The sequence below is a fragment of the Xenopus tropicalis genome, chromosome 1 (genome assembly GCF_000004195.4).
Source record: "Xenopus tropicalis strain Nigerian chromosome 1, UCB_Xtro_10.0, whole genome shotgun sequence".
Classification (NCBI taxonomy): domain Eukaryota; kingdom Metazoa; phylum Chordata; class Amphibia; order Anura; family Pipidae; genus Xenopus; species Xenopus tropicalis.
The window spans coordinates 204,854,466-204,872,370 of record NC_030677.2 but is presented as its reverse complement, the minus strand read 5'-3'; the positions used below and the strand labels follow the sequence as shown (position 1 = coordinate 204,872,370).

General features: G+C 43.7%; 2 protein-coding genes across 2 annotated transcripts in view; both read right to left on the bottom strand.

Annotated features, from left to right (window-relative positions):
• Positions 1-17,905, bottom strand: part of LOC100497580 (acyl-coenzyme A amino acid N-acyltransferase 1) — a 73,852-nt gene that overhangs the window by 42,677 nt on the left and 13,270 nt on the right. The gene's annotated exons all lie outside the window — the stretch shown is intronic.
• LOC100497423 (acyl-coenzyme A amino acid N-acyltransferase 2) lies at positions 2,469-6,560 on the bottom strand. Its single transcript, XM_031894885.1, has 4 exons — positions 6,472-6,560; positions 5,033-5,527; positions 3,906-4,108; positions 2,469-3,312 (listed from the first exon to the last, which is right to left on the bottom strand). Exons 2-4 carry the CDS (start codon positions 5,493-5,495, stop codon positions 2,719-2,721), a joined length of 1,260 nt encoding a protein of 419 aa, XP_031750745.1. The 5' UTR covers positions 5,496-5,527; positions 6,472-6,560; the 3' UTR covers positions 2,469-2,718.

Below are 17,905 nucleotides of genomic sequence, written 5' to 3'. Positions count from 1 at the left end.
AATCACTTAGGCGCGCTAAATATCGCATTAGGCTATGCGAAAAATAAGACCTACTTGAGGCAGGCGATAATTATAGAAAAGTACAGTAAATGAGCTTTTAGCAATAAAATATGGACTTTGCAGTGCTATTCAAGTCTGTGTTGGCTCTAGAGTGACGCAGCCGCCAGTTTGCAGGGAAATGGTCATTTTTAATACAGTAATTTTACGAAAGTATTGGCATGTATGGCTAACATGGCGTGGGTTTATTCGCGCGACTATTTATATGCGGCTACAATTGATGAAATGTTTCGCCAGGCATGGATTCGCAGCAAATTTTTGGACGTGCGGCGAATTTTTCCGCGGCAAATTTTTTCATGCGTTTCGCAAAACAATCTGCCAATGGCAAAACGCATGAAAAATTCGCCATGCAAAAATTCACCGCACGTCCAAAAATTGACACAGGCGTCAAATAATAATAGTCACGGGCAACAAATTTTTTGCCCGCACAACATTTTTGCTGTTTCGTGGATCTTTCGAAAGATTTGCTAATTTTTCACCAAAGATAACCAGAACACATTTGCTCATCACTAGTGGCTACTATTTATATGCTACCATTTATATGCTACCATTTATATGTGGCTAATATTTATATACACTATTTATAAGCTACTATATATATACGGCGACTATACGCGTGCGTTATTTAGCGCATGTACCGTCAAATACCGCACGAAAATAGTCTTCACGAGTTAAATAACGCATGCAATATCGCGCGTAAAATGGGAGGGTTGTTCTTATGAGGAGGCAGCATACGATCACACAGTTTCTACTATATTGAAGATTTGGTTTCAAAGAACTCCACCAAGAAGCGCTGAGTATTTGGGGGACCACCCTATTAACTGTCACAATAAAATTTGTCTGTTCCCTGAAGGGGGACATTTTGCCAAATTTGCAGCCATTTCTTGGGAAAAAATCCTGGGACTCTCACAGTAACATTGGGTAAGTGTACCATTTGTTCTTAAAGGTAAATGCAAACCAGTAATGACAATCTTTATGAATCGGTATTGAGAATGCGTTGCTGATATCTACGACTGAGAATTATTTGCTTTCTGGTTTGAGATCGCTGAGCAGGACAATCCGGCACACAGGGTGCACGGGGTATAACTGCTTGGTTTACTGCCTGTAGGTCTTGAACCATTTGCCATCGACCATCCGGTGTGGCCTTTTTTACTGGGAAAAGGGGTGAGTTAGAGGGGGAGTCTGGACATAGTCTCAAGACTCCCATTTTTTAGCAGTCCTTCAATTATGGGAGCTATACCTTCTTCTGCTTCCATTCGAAAGGGGATACTCTCTTTGGTGGGGGCACTATGTGGATTTAGGGGTAATTTAATTGAGCCTTCACTGGGAGACTAGTTCTCCTAGGGCAGGGGTGAACAAAACGTCATTTGCGGTCCACCAGTCGATCCCCCGTGGATTTCTGGTGGACCGTGTTGAAGTCGGGAAATGCAGAAGTGCGGTGGTTCCACACATTTAATGGGTATGCGTACGTACGCTGCCTCGCTCACGTACTTGGGGAGGAGCCAAAATTCAACCACCGGGGGAAAAAGTCTGGGCACCCCTGTCCTAGGTCTTTCCACTTGTGTCTCTTATTTTTGGAAAGGGACACATACGGTGGTGCAAGGGAAGACCTGTGAAATGGTCTAAATCCAGTGGGTAACCCACAGGTGGCGACACAATCTCCTGACTTATTCCAATATACATTCTTTATTATCAATGTACCATCTTTTTGATTATGAAATGAAATTTTTGTGGTCGCAAAAATAGGCGTGGTCAAAGAATTTCGCCACACTACGCGCGCCATTCCTTTTTGTCCCTCTTTCCATTTTCAAAATGTTGGGAGGTATGATTTCTGTACTGCCGTGGTCATGTTCATTGTACCCAAATACTTAGAGCCTACCCCCCATATGTAATGAAAGGCACTAAGTTTGCCCAAGTTCAGAAATCCATAGTAACCAATAAGGAGATTGAGGTGGAGGTGAAAGTACTGCTAATTCTATGATAGCACCCTTGTACTGAGATTTCTGGGGTACATTCATGTGCTACTCAGTATTAAGGGCTATAGTGTATGCCGTGTTTTGCTGTTGTGGACAAAATGTCCTAATGGTACTGGGTTTGGCCACTGGGCCTCGATTAACCAACTTATACCCTTTCCCACCAAACTTTTCCACAAAGAATGTTCTGCTCCTATTAACTACCCCAATCAGGGTTGTTTTAAGGCCTTGGTGGGCCCTGAGATAAGATCAAATTGGGGGGCCCGGTACGCTCTGCTGAGGCTGTAGTAGGGTTGCCATCTCGGCTGGCTTTAGTCTCCGGGCAGGGGGCGGGCGGTGATGTCACAGGGGGTGGGACATCACAGGACAGGGATGAGGCGTGACAGTGGCATCACAGCGCGGGGCTATGATGTGGCGATTCACCTATGCCACCATTGGTAGTGTGTGTGCAGTTCTTTTATTGTTTTAGAATGGGAATCAGCACATACATGTATAATAAATGGTTTCATGGCATTTATAGATAACAATGGCCTCTGTGTGTCCCAGGCTTGTCCCTCTCCCCTCTCACATACAGTGCAGCCCAGCCAGGAGCACCAGCATTTCCACTGGGAGGTGATGATACAAATAATCCAATCAGAAGTCCAGGATATAATGGGACAATGCAGGGAAGCCATAAGGATCCTGTTCCCTATAACTTACTCTTGGTACTGGGGGCAAGATTGCTATGGAGAAAATCCCGCATCTCTCTCCAGCATGTTTCCTGGGCTGTACAGTGGGGCACAAGCTCCCCACCCCATATTACAGGAAGGGGGAAGATAGGGGATTGGGAAACAGGGCAGAAAGGAGAGCCGGGGGGCTCCAGGAGATGCCCCGCCCCTGGGTAACGCCGCACATACACATTCTGCTTGCCCTTTTTCCTTGCCCGAGCTAAAGCTTCATTTGCAAAGAACAAACTCTCACAATTCTGGTCTTTGTCTCCAACGCAGAAAAGGACGGGGCCCCGGGCTCTCTCTATGGGAATGACAGAATCCTGACATCCCAACTTCATGGGGTCCTCTAAAGTGGAGCTAAATTGCATGGTTTCTGAGTATAACTGAACTTTATGTATCTGGTAGGGGATTGCCCCCATAGAAATATTCCCATAAGTAAGAAAGTTGCCATTAACTGCATTGGTCCCATTGATACAGACTGTAGCTTGAACCTGCGGCAAATAAGAGGCCATACACAGTGCAATCTCTGCCCCTTTACACACTCCGACCACTCCAACTCCATTCCCCGACACCTGCAAGGACCATAATGCACATTAGTAATAACAGTATTCTTTCCATCGTCTAGGAAAACATCAGAGCCTATATTTATTTATCTATAATTGTTTTTAATACTCTTTTATTCTTGCCTTCTTGAGATATAATGGGGATGTGCTGTATTGGCAGTAGCCTTGGTGTCCTTAGACTCCCTCTGGTCTGATGCTGGCCTTAGGAAGTCTATGGAGCAAGGAATCAAGCAGAATATGATGTTCCTTAGATGCAACGCTTAGTCCACAGACATCCCTTCCTTATGACAAGGAGGATCCTATCTTCAAAATTGACCATTTCTCCCATTTCTTGCTCAGCCTTCTCCCTTTTCTGGAATCACTAGACCATCTTGTCATTCTCTGAGCTGCTCTAAGTGATTCCCACTGATCAGTGCACCCTGTGCCTATGATGTATTGCAGGCACCTTATGATGACATTGATCTGCTGCCAGTGGGTTCAATATCCTTTGTCAGTCATTAATTGCCCCTGTGTACACTTGTTTTTGATATTCAGTTGTACTATAGTATGTGCTAGTATCGACCTAAAGAAATGTAGACACCATCATAATGATCTATACATACTTTAGGATTCCTCAGTAGAAACTGTGCTGCTTCTTCAAAGTATGCGAGGTCCATTGTTGGCATAAATTTTGGAAGATCTTCATAAGCAAAGTAAGCGAGGGCGAGAGAGGCGAACCCTCTACTGGCCAATAGGCTGCTCCGAAACTCCACGAGGCCTCCAATCATACCAAACATGTCAATGACTCCTGGGAAGGGACCTGCGCCTTAATTAGAGAACAGAATTATTAGCCTCTAGGTTTATCTGTATTCTCTGAAATAAAAAAGATGGCCAAGTGTTTTAACCCAGAACGTGAGGTAGGATGTTCCTGTTATATCTGGAAAACCTTGAGATTTAGGAAGGTTCAATGACAGTTTGGGATAGATCTACTAGGACCCAGTCTGAAATCTAATAAAGGATGTGCTACTCTGATGTGCTCTTGCACCGGGTCGGACTGGGCCGGCAGGACACCAGTAAAAAAAGTCAGTGGGTCCCAACCCTGCAGACTCAATCCCATTCCCCTGCCCAGGCCACCCCAGCTTCCCCGTTCCCCTGCCTGGGCCACTCCCTCTCCCCTGCTTCCCTGGCTGGGTCGCCACATCTCCCCTGTTCCACCGCTCCCCACAAGTTAAAAGGGAAGCAGTGTGGAGGGGAGTGGGGGCGGCCGTCAGGCCCGGTGGGCCCCAATGCTCCAGTCCGACCCTGCTCTTGCATGCATAAACCCACCACTAACTATACCCAAGCTTCATTCATATTAGATTCATATCATGGTGCTAAGCTGCACTAAATCTTGTAACTAATGAAGTGAAAAGGGTGACCCTAATTTATACCAAAGATCTTAAAGTCTTTTCTACTAGAAACAAGGTCAAAACATCTAAAGAGATAGGGTTCCTTGCTCTGGGTCCCCCAAGGATGCATCCCACTGGGCTTCATCACTTATCCCTATTACCGGCTGGGCTTGGATACACTTCATGGACCACAGTCCAGAAGGTCTGAGTTCCCTACAGTTACTGCTATGGACAGAGAGAGATAATGAAACACTGTGCTGGCTGAATGATATATATTAATGTAAAATGGAATGCGATAATTGTATGGAGCTGTAAAATACCTTTTTGCCCACTTTGAAATCTCCTGTATTTCTGCATCTCACCTGGTGGGAGGAAAAGTGCCCCTCGGACGCGTCCATCTCTGACCTGCAGCCGTTGCACCCCTGGAGCTACATACCACCTCTCTACCACTGTAGTGACGGCAGGAAGATGATCCTCGGAGGGGACAAGCAGCACAGAAGGATACAGCTCCAGGTGCACAAGGAAAGGGCTCCCCATAACATCCCGTTTTATCAGCCTCCGGTACGGGGTGGTTGGTTTTAGAGCCCAGAACAGTCCCATAGGGTAAATGCCATGGAAATCTCCCCCTGTGGCTTCCGACTGCTCCAGATCCACTTTGCCCTCTGCGTCAGTCTGGTAAAATGCCCTGGAGTGGAATATGTCCCCTTTCTCATCCCGTACCCAGGCTCTCAGGGTGATCGCTGTCTGCGGGGGGAGCCCCCAAGCACGAATCCTCACCGGCTCATCTGCCAGAGAAACCTCAGGGGTGGCAGCAAGCCCGATCATTTCCGGGGAACCCGAACAGCGGCACAGAGATCCTGAAATATCAGTAATAATCATCATTATTTATTTATTTAGTGGCAGCGAGTCACTTATCACTTTACATTTAATATTTCACCAGTGTTTCCCTTCTTTATAGAACACCAACCCACCAGCCCAGGGCACTTCTGCCATTTTTCCTTTACTCCCAGGAGTCTGTGTAAGGCGGTACATGGGTTTCCAGTTACTATAGTGCCCATATGCCCAGGCTGGAGGGTTAGGGCCAAGCTAGAATTACCTGCTATATCTCTGCCCTGTATAAAAGACAAATCATATTTAGCCAAAACTGAAATAACTCTAGGGCATCCTATAATTTATCGTTATGAATAATTCTTGTTTTGTTGACATTTCCCTGACTCAGCCCCACACACCTATCAGCAGCTGCCACCTGTCCCTAATTCCTAGAAGGGGGTGAGACTTCGGGAAGTCAGCAGTGCATATTATTTAGCCTTTGCTGAAAGTCTGCCCCCAGTGGCAAATGTCAATAAAGTAAACTAAATGGGTTTATGTTACAGAAAATCGTCCATTTTTTCTCATGTCGCACAATGTGTTCTAAGGCCTTTATGCTCCAGGTGGGAGGCATGTAGGTGCCCCCCTCCCACCCCTATACCCATCCCCTACCTGTCCCTTAACTTGCATGTCATTCAGATATTAGGCCCCTGGGAACTGATCAGTAATTCTAATTTAAAAATAACATACGTAGGTGCAATAATAATAAATATAGACATATGTATAGATATTCATGCATACATATTATATTCATCTTACTGCCACTGCTGCTTAATTACATACTCATCTTCTGCCCCCACTCAAAATGCAATATACCCCCCACAGTACAACTGTAACACCCCCCTACCCACATCCCAGTTAAACGTCCCCCCTCCCAATGTATTGTCTATAGGGGCACCCCCACCTTGTTTCCCCCATCCCAGCACTTACTCACCCAAAGTACTTCCACCGAGTGTGTGAGAGGGGTGGGGCCTACTGGGTGCCACCCAGACTGCTAAGGGGGAGCTGGGTTTTCCAATCTAAGGATTAAAGGGGATGTTAACCTAAAAATCCAATTCTGCCTAATGAAACAAAAAGTATTTTTAAGCAACTTTCCCATTACAAAATGCAACTGGTTTCCAAGTTAAGTGTAAATGTAGTTGCTATTGAAAGCCGCATCTGTCTGTCACTTTCTGGTCTCTGCCCCGGCGCTTCTCACTAGCTGACCTCTGCAAGATTATTTTACAGGATATGAATGTTTTTTAAATAAGTTGATGTAAAATTCATAAGAGGTCTATTCTAAGCACTTTTGCAATTTACATTTATTGTTAATTAATTTTTTCCCCCAAGACATTAAGGGTTAAAAGTACTGTTAATATGAATGCATTTTGTTATGACAGCGCCACCTGCTGGTCACTTTCCAAACATGAAGCCCTCGAGGTCTTGTTAACAGTACAGGTATGGGACCTGGGGTTTTCCAGATAAGGGATCTTTCCGTAATTCGGCTCTCCTACCTTAAGTCTGCTAATAAAATTATTTAAACAGCAATTAAACCCAATAGGACTGTTCTGCCCCCAATAAGGGGTAATTATATCTTAGTTGGGATCAAGTACAGGTACTGTTTTATTATTACAGAGAAAAGGGAATCATTTAACCATGAAATAAACCCAATAGGGCTGTTCTGCCCCAATAAGGGGTAATTATATCTTAGTTGGGATCAAGTACAGGTACTGTTTTATTATTAAAGAAAAAGGAAATCATTTAACCATGAAATAAACCCAATAGGGCTGTTCTGCCCCCAATAAGGGGTAATTATATCTTAGTTGGGATCAAGTACAGGTACTGTTTTATTATTACAGAGAAAAGGGAATCATTTAACCATGAAATAAACCCAATAGGGCTGTTCTGCCCCCAATAAGGGGTAATTATATCTTAGTTGGGATCAAGTACAGGTACTGTTTTATTATTAAAGAAAAAGGAAATCATTTTTAAAAATGTGAATTATTTGATTAAAATGGAGTCTATGGGAGATGGGCTTTCCGTAATTCAGAACTTTCTGGATAATAAGTTTCCGAATTAGGGGTCCAGTACCTGTACTTTTAACCCTTAATATCTTGGAGTTAAAAAAATAATAATGCATGTAAATTGCAAAAGTGCCTAGAATAGCACTCCCATCAGTTTCCTCAGGTTGCACAGAGCAAATTGAAGATTATTGGGTGTGGCATCCACAGATGGGTGCAGAGTCTTGAAATGGATGTGGCTTATGTAAAATGTTGCCAGCACCAACCCCATGTCATAAGGGAGGTAATGATCCAGTCCTGTTTTTTTTCCCAGAAAGGCCTAGAGTGGATCATTACATCCCTCATTCTCTGTAGGTAGATTTGGGGAGGGGAGTAATATCTGTGTGGGGTGTGTGATTGGGTGCTGTGTAATGCATGTGTGGTGAATGTTCAAGAACATTGGGGTGCTGTGTATGTGGGGGTGATGTGGGGTGCGTGTGTGATTTCTTTGGGGTTCTGTGCAGTGTATGTCAGGGGACCCCTTAGCTAATGGATTTAGTAGTATCAGCAATGAAATGAGTAGCTAAGACAAAAGCTGGTGCACCCTAAAGACCCTACACCAAAGTACAAGAAATGTAATGGGGTCTATGCTGTCCAGTGCAGTGAGGAGTGCTCTGTCTTATACATTGGGGAGACAAAACACCCTCTTATTTTGGAACGAGAGTGTGCTGTCAGGACAGATATATGTCTTTTCATTTGATTATAGGTATGAGCAGTCCTCCAGCTCCATCTACTGGACACCTGTAGATATTTCCTGGTGTTAGTTATTTGTTTAATAAAGTTAGCTATTGACCCCTGATGTCATAACTCCAGGTCACAGGAAGTAGGTGTTTTCCAGCCTGTGCAGTTTATCTCATGTGCTTTCAGCTTCCTCCATGCTAAACAGGCCCTATGCAGCATTGTTGGTGAGTGTATACAGTTTTACTTGCTTAACCCTTTAAGTGCCAGCCGAATTCGTCATTTCGGTTCCCCCCAGTGCCAGACGTTTTTTAAGCATTTTGTACTCATTCACTTTAACAATGTTTTTTGGTAGGAAAACCTCCACGAAACTAGGGAAATTATATATCGTTTTTTTCGTCACTAATTGGGCTTCGACATACATACCAAATTTTATAACTTTTCTGGAGATATGATGTGTATTTTGGGTGAAATATGTAAAAAAAAAATAAAATTATGAAAAATTTCTGTATATTTTGAGGTTTTTTTCCATAGAAAAGTTAATTTTACTCACTTTTTTTTATTGTTTGTAAAAGCCCTGATACTCCCAATTCCAACGATACCAAATATGTGGTGGTACCCCACAGTTCCTGTCCAGAAGTAACCCCCAAACTAAGGCAATACTTAGTACAATATCACACCAGAACAAAGCAGAAAAGCGCTTGTAACAGTTAATGCAGCATAACTTATATGTAAATCTAAAATATCCCTCATGTTTGGTATCTTTAGAAACTACAGACCTTCAGGTTTCTAGGTGCAATGTAGTTTTCACTCAAAAGCCAAATACCTTTTGTCAGTGCATTGTGAAATTTGGAACTTTTTATGACATTTTTTTTTTTTTCTAAAACGTAAACTTGGACGCATGATCAAATGTGGATTTGACAAAAAAAAATCTCATAAAAATTTTCTAGCAAAGGCATATTTGAAAGACAAACTTCTCCTGAATAAAATGATGCCCCATATGTATGGGTGCACATAAAGACATGGGCACCAAACACTCCAAAGCAGGGGCAATGCACAAGGGCAATTACAGCTAAAAATGTGGGGGCTGCGCTCTATGTGCACTTCCTGCAGTTTTTCAGTGTTAACCCCCCCTACCTGTGAAATAACCCCCACAAACTATATATTTCTGAAAAGTGCACACCTTCAGCTATTCAGAGACGCCACTCTCCTCTTTCTACATGGAAAATTGTGGCCGCAGTCCCTTGCAGAAGTTAGCGCTTTGGTCAGAAATCAAGGAAAAACCAGATACAAACCTAGATTTCTCCCCAAAATCTCCATGGCAACTACCAAAAACTTACTAACCATCAATCTGCAAGTTCCCCTGAATAAAACGATACCCCATATGTATGGGTGCACATAAAGACGTGGCCACCAAATGCCCCCAAACAGGGGCAATGCATAAGGGCAATTTCAGTTGAAATTTTGGGGGCTGCGCTCTATGTGCACTACCTGCAGTTTTTCAGTGTTAACCCCCCCTACCTGTGAAATAACCCCCACAATCTATATATTTCTGAAAAGTGCACACCTTCAGCTATTCAGAGACACCACTCTTCTCTTTCTACATGGAAAATTGTGGCCGCAGTCCCTTGCAGAAGTCAGCGCTTTGGTCAGAAATCAAGGAAAAACCAGATAAAAAACCTAGATTTCTCCCCAAAATCTCCATGGCAACTACCAAAAACTTACTAACCATCAATCTGCAAGTTCCCCTGAATAAAACGATACCCCATATGTATGGGTGCACATAAAGACGTGGCCACCAAATGCCCCAAAACAGGGGCAATGCATAAGGGCAATTTCAGTTGAAATTTTGGGGGCTGCGCTCTATGTGCACTACCTGCAGTTTTTCAGTGTTAACCCCCCCTACCTGTGAGATAACCCCCACAATCTATATATTTACGAAATGTGCACACCTTCAGCTATTCAGAGACACCACTCTTCTCTTTCTACATGGAAAATTGTGGCCGCAGTCCCTTGCAGAAGTTAGCGCTTTGGTCAGAAATCAAGGAAAAACTAGATACAAACCTAGATTTCTCCCCAAAATCTCCATGGCAACTACCAAAAACTTACTAACCATCAATCTGCAAGTTCCCCTGAATAAAACGATACCCCATATGTATGGGTGCACATAAAGACGTGGCCACCAAATGCCCCAAAACAGGGGCAATGCATAAGGGGAATTTCAGTTGAAATTTTGGGGGCTGCGCTCTATGTGCACTACCTGCAGTTTTTCAGTGATAACCCCCCCTACCTGTGAGATACCCCCACAATCTATATATTTACGAAAAGTGCACACCTTCAGCTATTCAGAGACACCACTCTTCTCTTTCTACATGGAAAATTGTGGCCGCAGTCCCTTGCAGAAGTCAGCGCTTTGGTCAGAAATCAAGGAAAAACCAGATACAACCCTAGATTTTGGTCAGAAATCAAGGAAAAACCAGATAAAAACCTAGATTTCTCCCCAAAATCTCCATGGCAACTACCAAAAACTTACTAAACCTCAATTTGCAAGTTCCCCTGAATAAAACGATACCCCATATGTATGGGTGCACATAAAGACGTGGCCACCAAATGCCCCAAAACAGGGGCAATGCATAAAAGCAATTTCAGTTGAAATTTTGGGGGCTGCGCTCTATGTGCACTACCTGCAGTTTTTCAGTGTTAACCCCCCCTACCTGTGAGATAACCCCCACAATCTATATATTTACGAAAAGTGCACACCTTCAGCTATTCAGAGACACCACTCTTCTCTTTCTACATGGAAAATTGTGGCCGCAGTCCCTTGCAGAAGTTAGCGCTTTGGTCAGAAATCAAGGAAAAACTAGATACAAACCTAGATTTCTCCCCAAAATCTCCATGGCAACTACCAAAAACTTACTAACCATCAATCTGCAAGTTCCCCTGAATAAAACGATACCTCATATGTATGGGTGCACATAAAGACGTGGCCACCAAATGCCCCAAAACAGGGGCAATGCATAAGGGGAATTTCAGTTGAAATTTTGGGGGCTGCGCTCTATGTGCACTACCTGCAGTTTTTCAGTGATAACCCCCCCTACCTGTGAGATACCCCCACAATCTATATATTTACGAAAAGTGCACACCTTCAGCTATTCAGAGACACCACTCTTCTCTTTCTACATGGAAAATTGTGGCCGCAGTCCCTTGCAGAAGTCAGCGCTTTGGTCAGAAATCAAGGAAAAACCAGATACAACCCTAGATTTTGGTCAGAAATCAAGGAAAAACCAGATAAAAACCTAGATTTCTCCCCAAAATCTCCATGGCAACTACCAAAAACTTACTAAACCTCAATTTGCAAGTTCCCCTGAATAAAACGATACCCCATATGTATGGGTGCACATAAAGACGTGGCCACCAAATGCCCCCAAACAGGGGCAATGCATAAGGGGGGGCTGTGCTCTATCTGCAGTTATTTAGTCTAAACACCCCCATACCTGTGAAATAACCCCCGCAAACTATATATTTCTGAAAAGTGCACACCTTCAGCTATTCAGAGACGCCACTCTCCTCTTTCTACATGGAAAATTGTGGCCGCAGTCCCTTGCAGAAGTTAGCGCTTTGGTCAGAAATCAAGGAAAAACCAGATACAAACCTAGATTTCTCCCCAAAATCTCCATGGCAACTACCAAAAACTTACTAACCATCAATCTGCAAGTTCCCCTGAATAAAACGATACCCCATATGTATGGGTGCACATAAAGACGTGGCCACCAAATGCCCCCAAACAGGGGCAATGCATAAGGGCAATTTCAGTTGAAATTTTGGGGGCTGCGCTCTATGTGCACTACCTGCAGTTTTTCAGTGTTAACCCCCCCTACCTGTGAGATAACCCCCACAATCTATATATTTACGAAAAGTGCACACCTTCAGCTATTCAGAGACGCCACTCTTCTCTTTCTACATGGAAAATTGTGGCCGCAGTCCCTTGCAGAAGTCAGCGCTTTGGTCAGAAATCAAGGAAAAACCAGATACAACCCTAGATTTTGGTCAGAAATCAAGGAAAAACCAGATAAAAACCTAGATTTCTCCCCAAAATCTCCATGGCAACTACCAAAAACTTACTAAACCTCAATTTGCAAGTTCCCCTGAATAAAACGATACCCCATATGTATGGGTGCACATAAAGACGTGGCCACCAAATGCCCCCAAACAGGGGCAATGCATAAGGGGGGGCTGTGCTCTATCTGCAGTTATTTAGTCTAAACACCCCCATACCTGTGAAATAACCCCCGCAAACTATATATTTCTGAAAAGTGCACACCTTCAGCTATTCAGAGACGCCACTCTCCTCTTTCTACATGGAAAATTGTGGCCGCAGTCCCTTGCAGAAGTTAGCGCTTTGGTCAGAAATCAAGGAAAAACCAGATACAAACCTAGATTTCTCCCCAAAATCTCCATGGCAACTACCAAAAACTTACTAACCATCAATCTGCAAGTTCCCCTGAATAAAACGATACCCCATATGTATGGGTGCACATAAAGACGTGGCCACCAAATGCCCCCAAACAGGGGCAATGCATAAGGGCAATTTCAGTTGAAATTTTGGGGGCTGCGCTCTATGTGCACTACCTGCAGTTTTTCAGTGTTAACCCCCCCTACCTGTGAGATAACCCCCACAATCTATATATTTACGAAAAGTGCACACCTTCAGCTATTCAGAGACGCCACTCTTCTCTTTCTACATGGAAAATTGTGGCCGCAGTCCCTTGCAGAAGTCAGCGCTTTGGTCAGAAATCAAGGAAAAACCAGATACAACCCTAGATTTTGGTCAGAAATCAAGGAAAAACCAGATAAAAACCCTAGATTTCTCCCCAAAATCTCCATGGCAACTACCAAAAACTTACTAAACCTCAATTTGCAAGTTCCCCTGAATAAAACGATACCCCATATGTATGGGTGCACATAAAGACGTGGCCACCAAATGCCCCCAAACAGGGGCAATGCATAAGGGGGGGCTGTGCTCTATCTGCAGTTATTTAGTCTAAACACCCCCATACCTGTGAAATAACCCCCGCAAACTATATATTTCTGAAAAGTGCACACCTTCAGCTATTCAGAGACGCCACTCTCCTCTTTCTACATGGAAAATTGTGGCCGCAGTCCCTTGCAGAAGTTAGCGCTTTGGTCAGAAATCAAGGAAAAACCAGATACAAACCTAGATTTCTCCCCAAAATCTCCATGGCAACTACCAAAACTTACTAACCATCAATCTGCAAGTTCCCCTGAATAAAACGATACCCCATATGTATGGGTGCACATAAAGACGTGGCCACCAAATGCCCCCAAACAGGGGCAATGCATAAGGGCAATTTCAGTTGAAATTTTGGGGGCTGCGCTCTATGTGCACTACCTGCAGTTTTTCAGTGTTAACCCCCCCTACCTGTGAGATAACCCCCACAATCTATATATTTACGAAAAGTGCACACCTTCAGCTATTCAGAGACGCCACTCTTCTCTTTCTACATGGAAAATTGTGGCCGTAGTCCCTTGCAGAAGTCAGCGCTTTGGTCAGAAATCAAGGAAAAACCAGATACAAACCTAGATTTTGGTCAGAAATCAAGGAAAAACCAGATAAAAAACCTAGATTTCTCCCCAAAATCTCCATGGCAACTACCAAAAACTTACTAAACCTCAATTTGCAAGTTCCCCTGAATAAAACGATACCCCATATGTATGGGTGCACATAAAGACGTGGCCACCAAATGCCCCCAAACAGGGGCAATGCATAAGGGCAATTTCAGTTGAAATTTTGGGGGCTGCGCTCTATGTGCACTACCTGCAGTTTTTCAGTGTTAACCCCCCCTACCTGTGAGATAACCCCCACAATCTATATATTTACGAAAAGTGCACACCTTCAGCTATTCAGAGACGCCACTCTTCTCTTTCTACATGGAAAATTGTGGCCGCAGTCCCTTGCAGAAGTCAGCGCTTTGGTCAGAAATCAAGGAAAAACCAGATACAAACCTAGATTTCTCCCCAAAATCTCCATGGCAACTACCAAAAACTTACTAACCATCAATCTGCAAGTTCCCCTGAATAAAACGATACCCCATATGTATGGGTGCACATAAAGACGTGGCCACCAAATGCCCCCAAACAGGGGCAATGCATAAGGGCAATTTCAGTTGAAATTTTGGGGGCTGCGCTCTATGTGCACTACCTGCAGTTTTTCAGTGTTAACCCCCCCTACCTGTGAGATAACCCCCACAATCTATATATTTACGAAAAGTGCACACCTTCAGCTATTCAGAGACGCCACTCTTCTCTTTCTACATGGAAAATTGTGGCCGCAGTCCCTTGCAGAAGTCAGCGCTTTGGTCAGAAATCAAGGAAAAACCAGATAAAAAAACCTAGATTTCTCCCCAAAATCTCCATGGCAACTACCAAAAACTTACTAACCATCAATCTGCAAGTTCCCCTGAATAAAACGATACCTATGTCTGGTTGCACATAAGTACATGGCCGCCAAACCTGAAAATGCATAATATTGGGGCTGCACTCTATGCACCCCTTTTTTTTTGCCTGCACCCGAATGAATGGGATACGCTCGGGTGCAGGCACATGTAGCCGATATACGCATGAAAACGCGTGAGAATGCAAAGTCTCGCGTTTTCATGCGTATATCGGCTACACGTGCCTGCACCCGAGCGTATCCCATTCATTCGGGTGCAGGAACAAGTAGCAGGCGTAGGGCTGAATTTTCGGCAAGCGTTTTTCCACTTGCTGAAAAAATCAGCCCTACGCCTCGTGTGGCATCAGCCTAACCCTTGGCAATAGAAACTACCAGAACAATCTTAGCACCTCTGGACCTTTCTAGAACAACTGAAATCAAATGGAATAAAACCACTAAAAGCAATCAAAGAACAATAGTTGCAATGAAATCGGTAAGAGCCCTGGATCCACCAATGTCACTGCAAAAGCAACCTTTTTGGGGGCACTAAACACACAATAAAGAACAATGCAAAGATAAAACACCGTAAAATCCAATAAAACCACCTAAACCAACAGAAGAACAATAATTGCAATGAAATCGGTGGTCAGAGCCCTGGATCCACCAACGTCACTGCAAATTCAGCACCCAATAGCAATAAAAAAAGTTACAGTGCAATAGAATAATTCAAAAACAGAAATCAATTATGAAAATGCCAAAAAAACACTAAAATGCAACCAAATAAATCAGATAATTATAGAGCAAGATCAGAAATAAAGTTTTAGTAAAAAAAAAGACTGCCAAAGAAAGCAAAGACAGAAAGAAAAGAAAAGAAAGAAAGAAAAAAAAAAAAAAAAAAAAAAAAAAGTGTAAGTGTAAGTGTGTGTGTAAGTGTCTGTGTGTGCTTGGGAAAGTTGTAAATAAGTGTGTATGTGTACAAAAGTGTAATAATGACAAAGATAGAAGAAAAAATGCAAAAAAAAAAAAAAAAAATTTTTTTAGACAGTTGAGATAGAAATAAGCAAAATAAACAGTGGTAGAGAGTTGTAGTTCAGCTTACCCAAGGCAGGCAGACGATCAGGGGCGATCAGGGGCGATCAATCCAGCAGGAAGGCAGCAGGGGAGCTCCATCTTGTCCCAAGTGCGCAGCAGGAGTGAGGGAGCCGACAGTAGGCGGCGCTATTTAAAGGGACAGCAGTGGACACGTCATCAACGCGTGTCCACTGCTGTCATTGGCTGGCGACGCGATCGGTGCGGCTGGGGGACCCGGATCGGTAAGTATGTCTTCATTGCTCGTTGCCTAGGGGGATCTGAGGGGTTTACAAGCGCTGCGCTGCTTTAAAAGCGAGCGCAGCGCTTGTAAACCCGACAGTGCCATTGGACGTAGATTCTACGTCCCATGGCACTTTGGTCCCTTGGTACCTGGGACGTAGAATCTACGTCCCTTGGCACTTAAAGGGTTAATATACTCAGCTTCTGCATCTTAGAGAGAGAGGTTTGTTTCTGTTTGATAGCAGATTTATTACATCTGTGTAATGTATATGTATGTATATTGTTTCATCAGCAGAGACACTTATACCCTTTTTATTTGTATGTATTTCAGTTTTACCCTTTCATCTTCAAATACTCATTAAACAAGTTAACAACTTACACAGTGTGGTGTTTTGAAGAAGGGTTATCTGCCTGTCAATCTCACTTCAGACAGTGAGCAGGACAGAACAGTAGACAACACCACGCATAGCTGATGCAATACAGCACAGAGAGGACAGATGGTTTGAAAGAGGTGTGAAAAGGCCATTCATGCCAGCCTGGAGAAACCATCCTTATTGTAGGAACTGCAGTAAATACACAGGTGTCAGGTTAGTTCCTATCCCTGAACCACCGTCGGCTGTTTGGGATCTGGCCCAATAAGGTGGACATTCTAAGGATAAAAGACTACTTTCCCTAAACTCTCCATAGTGGGGCAGTACTGTTCTTTTACCATCTATTGAGTCTGCCTTGCCTTAGCACCTCATTGGCTGTGAGCATTTTGTATGGAACCCTGCACTTCAACATTTGTCTTGGACAAATAAATCAGTTGTTATTTTCAATCTAATTCTTAAAACTTTGCGCTTACACTTGGCAGTGAGAGGTGTAGTTTTACAACACCCTCCATTAAGTTACTTCCACATTGCGAAGGCTCATCCTGGGAAAGGAGAGTCCCGTGTACCCCATGCTCTACCCATAGCTGGATTTGGTCTTATACAGCCAAAAAGGGGTTACACTTTCCTTTACCCTTTTGGGCTGACTGTGGGGTGCAGCTTCAAATTGCAGGTCATGGAACTCCAAGGTGACGTCTAATATCTTCATATTTTACAAAAGGTGGTACTTTATTTATTATAATATACAAGTTTTAGTGAGTCATGTGACAGAAATTAGTCCCAGGCTTGTCCCTCTCACATACAGTGCAGCCCGGCCAGGAGCACCAGCATTTCCATGGAAATCAGAAGTGCAGGATATAATGGGACAATGCAGATTAAATCCCAGAAACAATAAGGATCCTGTTCCCTATAACTTACTCTTGGTACAGGGGGCAAGATTGCTATGGAGAAAATCCCGCATCTCTCTCCAGCATGTTTCCTGGGCTGTACAGTGGGGCACAAGCTCCCCACCCCACATTAAGGGAAGGGGGAAGTAAGGGGATTGGGAAACAGGGCAGAAGGAGAGCCGGGGGGCTCCAGGAGATGCCCCGCCCCTGGGTAACGCCGCACATACACATTCTGCTTGCCCTTTTTCCTTGTCAATGTACCATCTTTTTGATTATGAAATGAAATTTTTGGGTGTGGTCAAAAAATTTTGCCGCACTACGTGCCCCATTCTTTTTTGTCCCTCTTTCCATTTTCAAAATGTTGGGAGGTATGATTTCTGTACTGCCGTGGTCATGTTCATTGTACCCAAATACTTAGACCCTACCCCCCCATATGCAATGAAAGGAACTAAGTTTGCCCAGGTGCAGAAACCCATAGCAACCAATAAGATGTTTGCTTTTAAACAGGTGACCAGTAAATGCTGCCTGCTGATTGGTTGCTATGGGTTACTGTACCTAGAAAACTTAGCTTCCTTTATTACATCACATCACCACCTTAGACTCAACAATTTTTGCTACATGGTTCAGTCCAGTA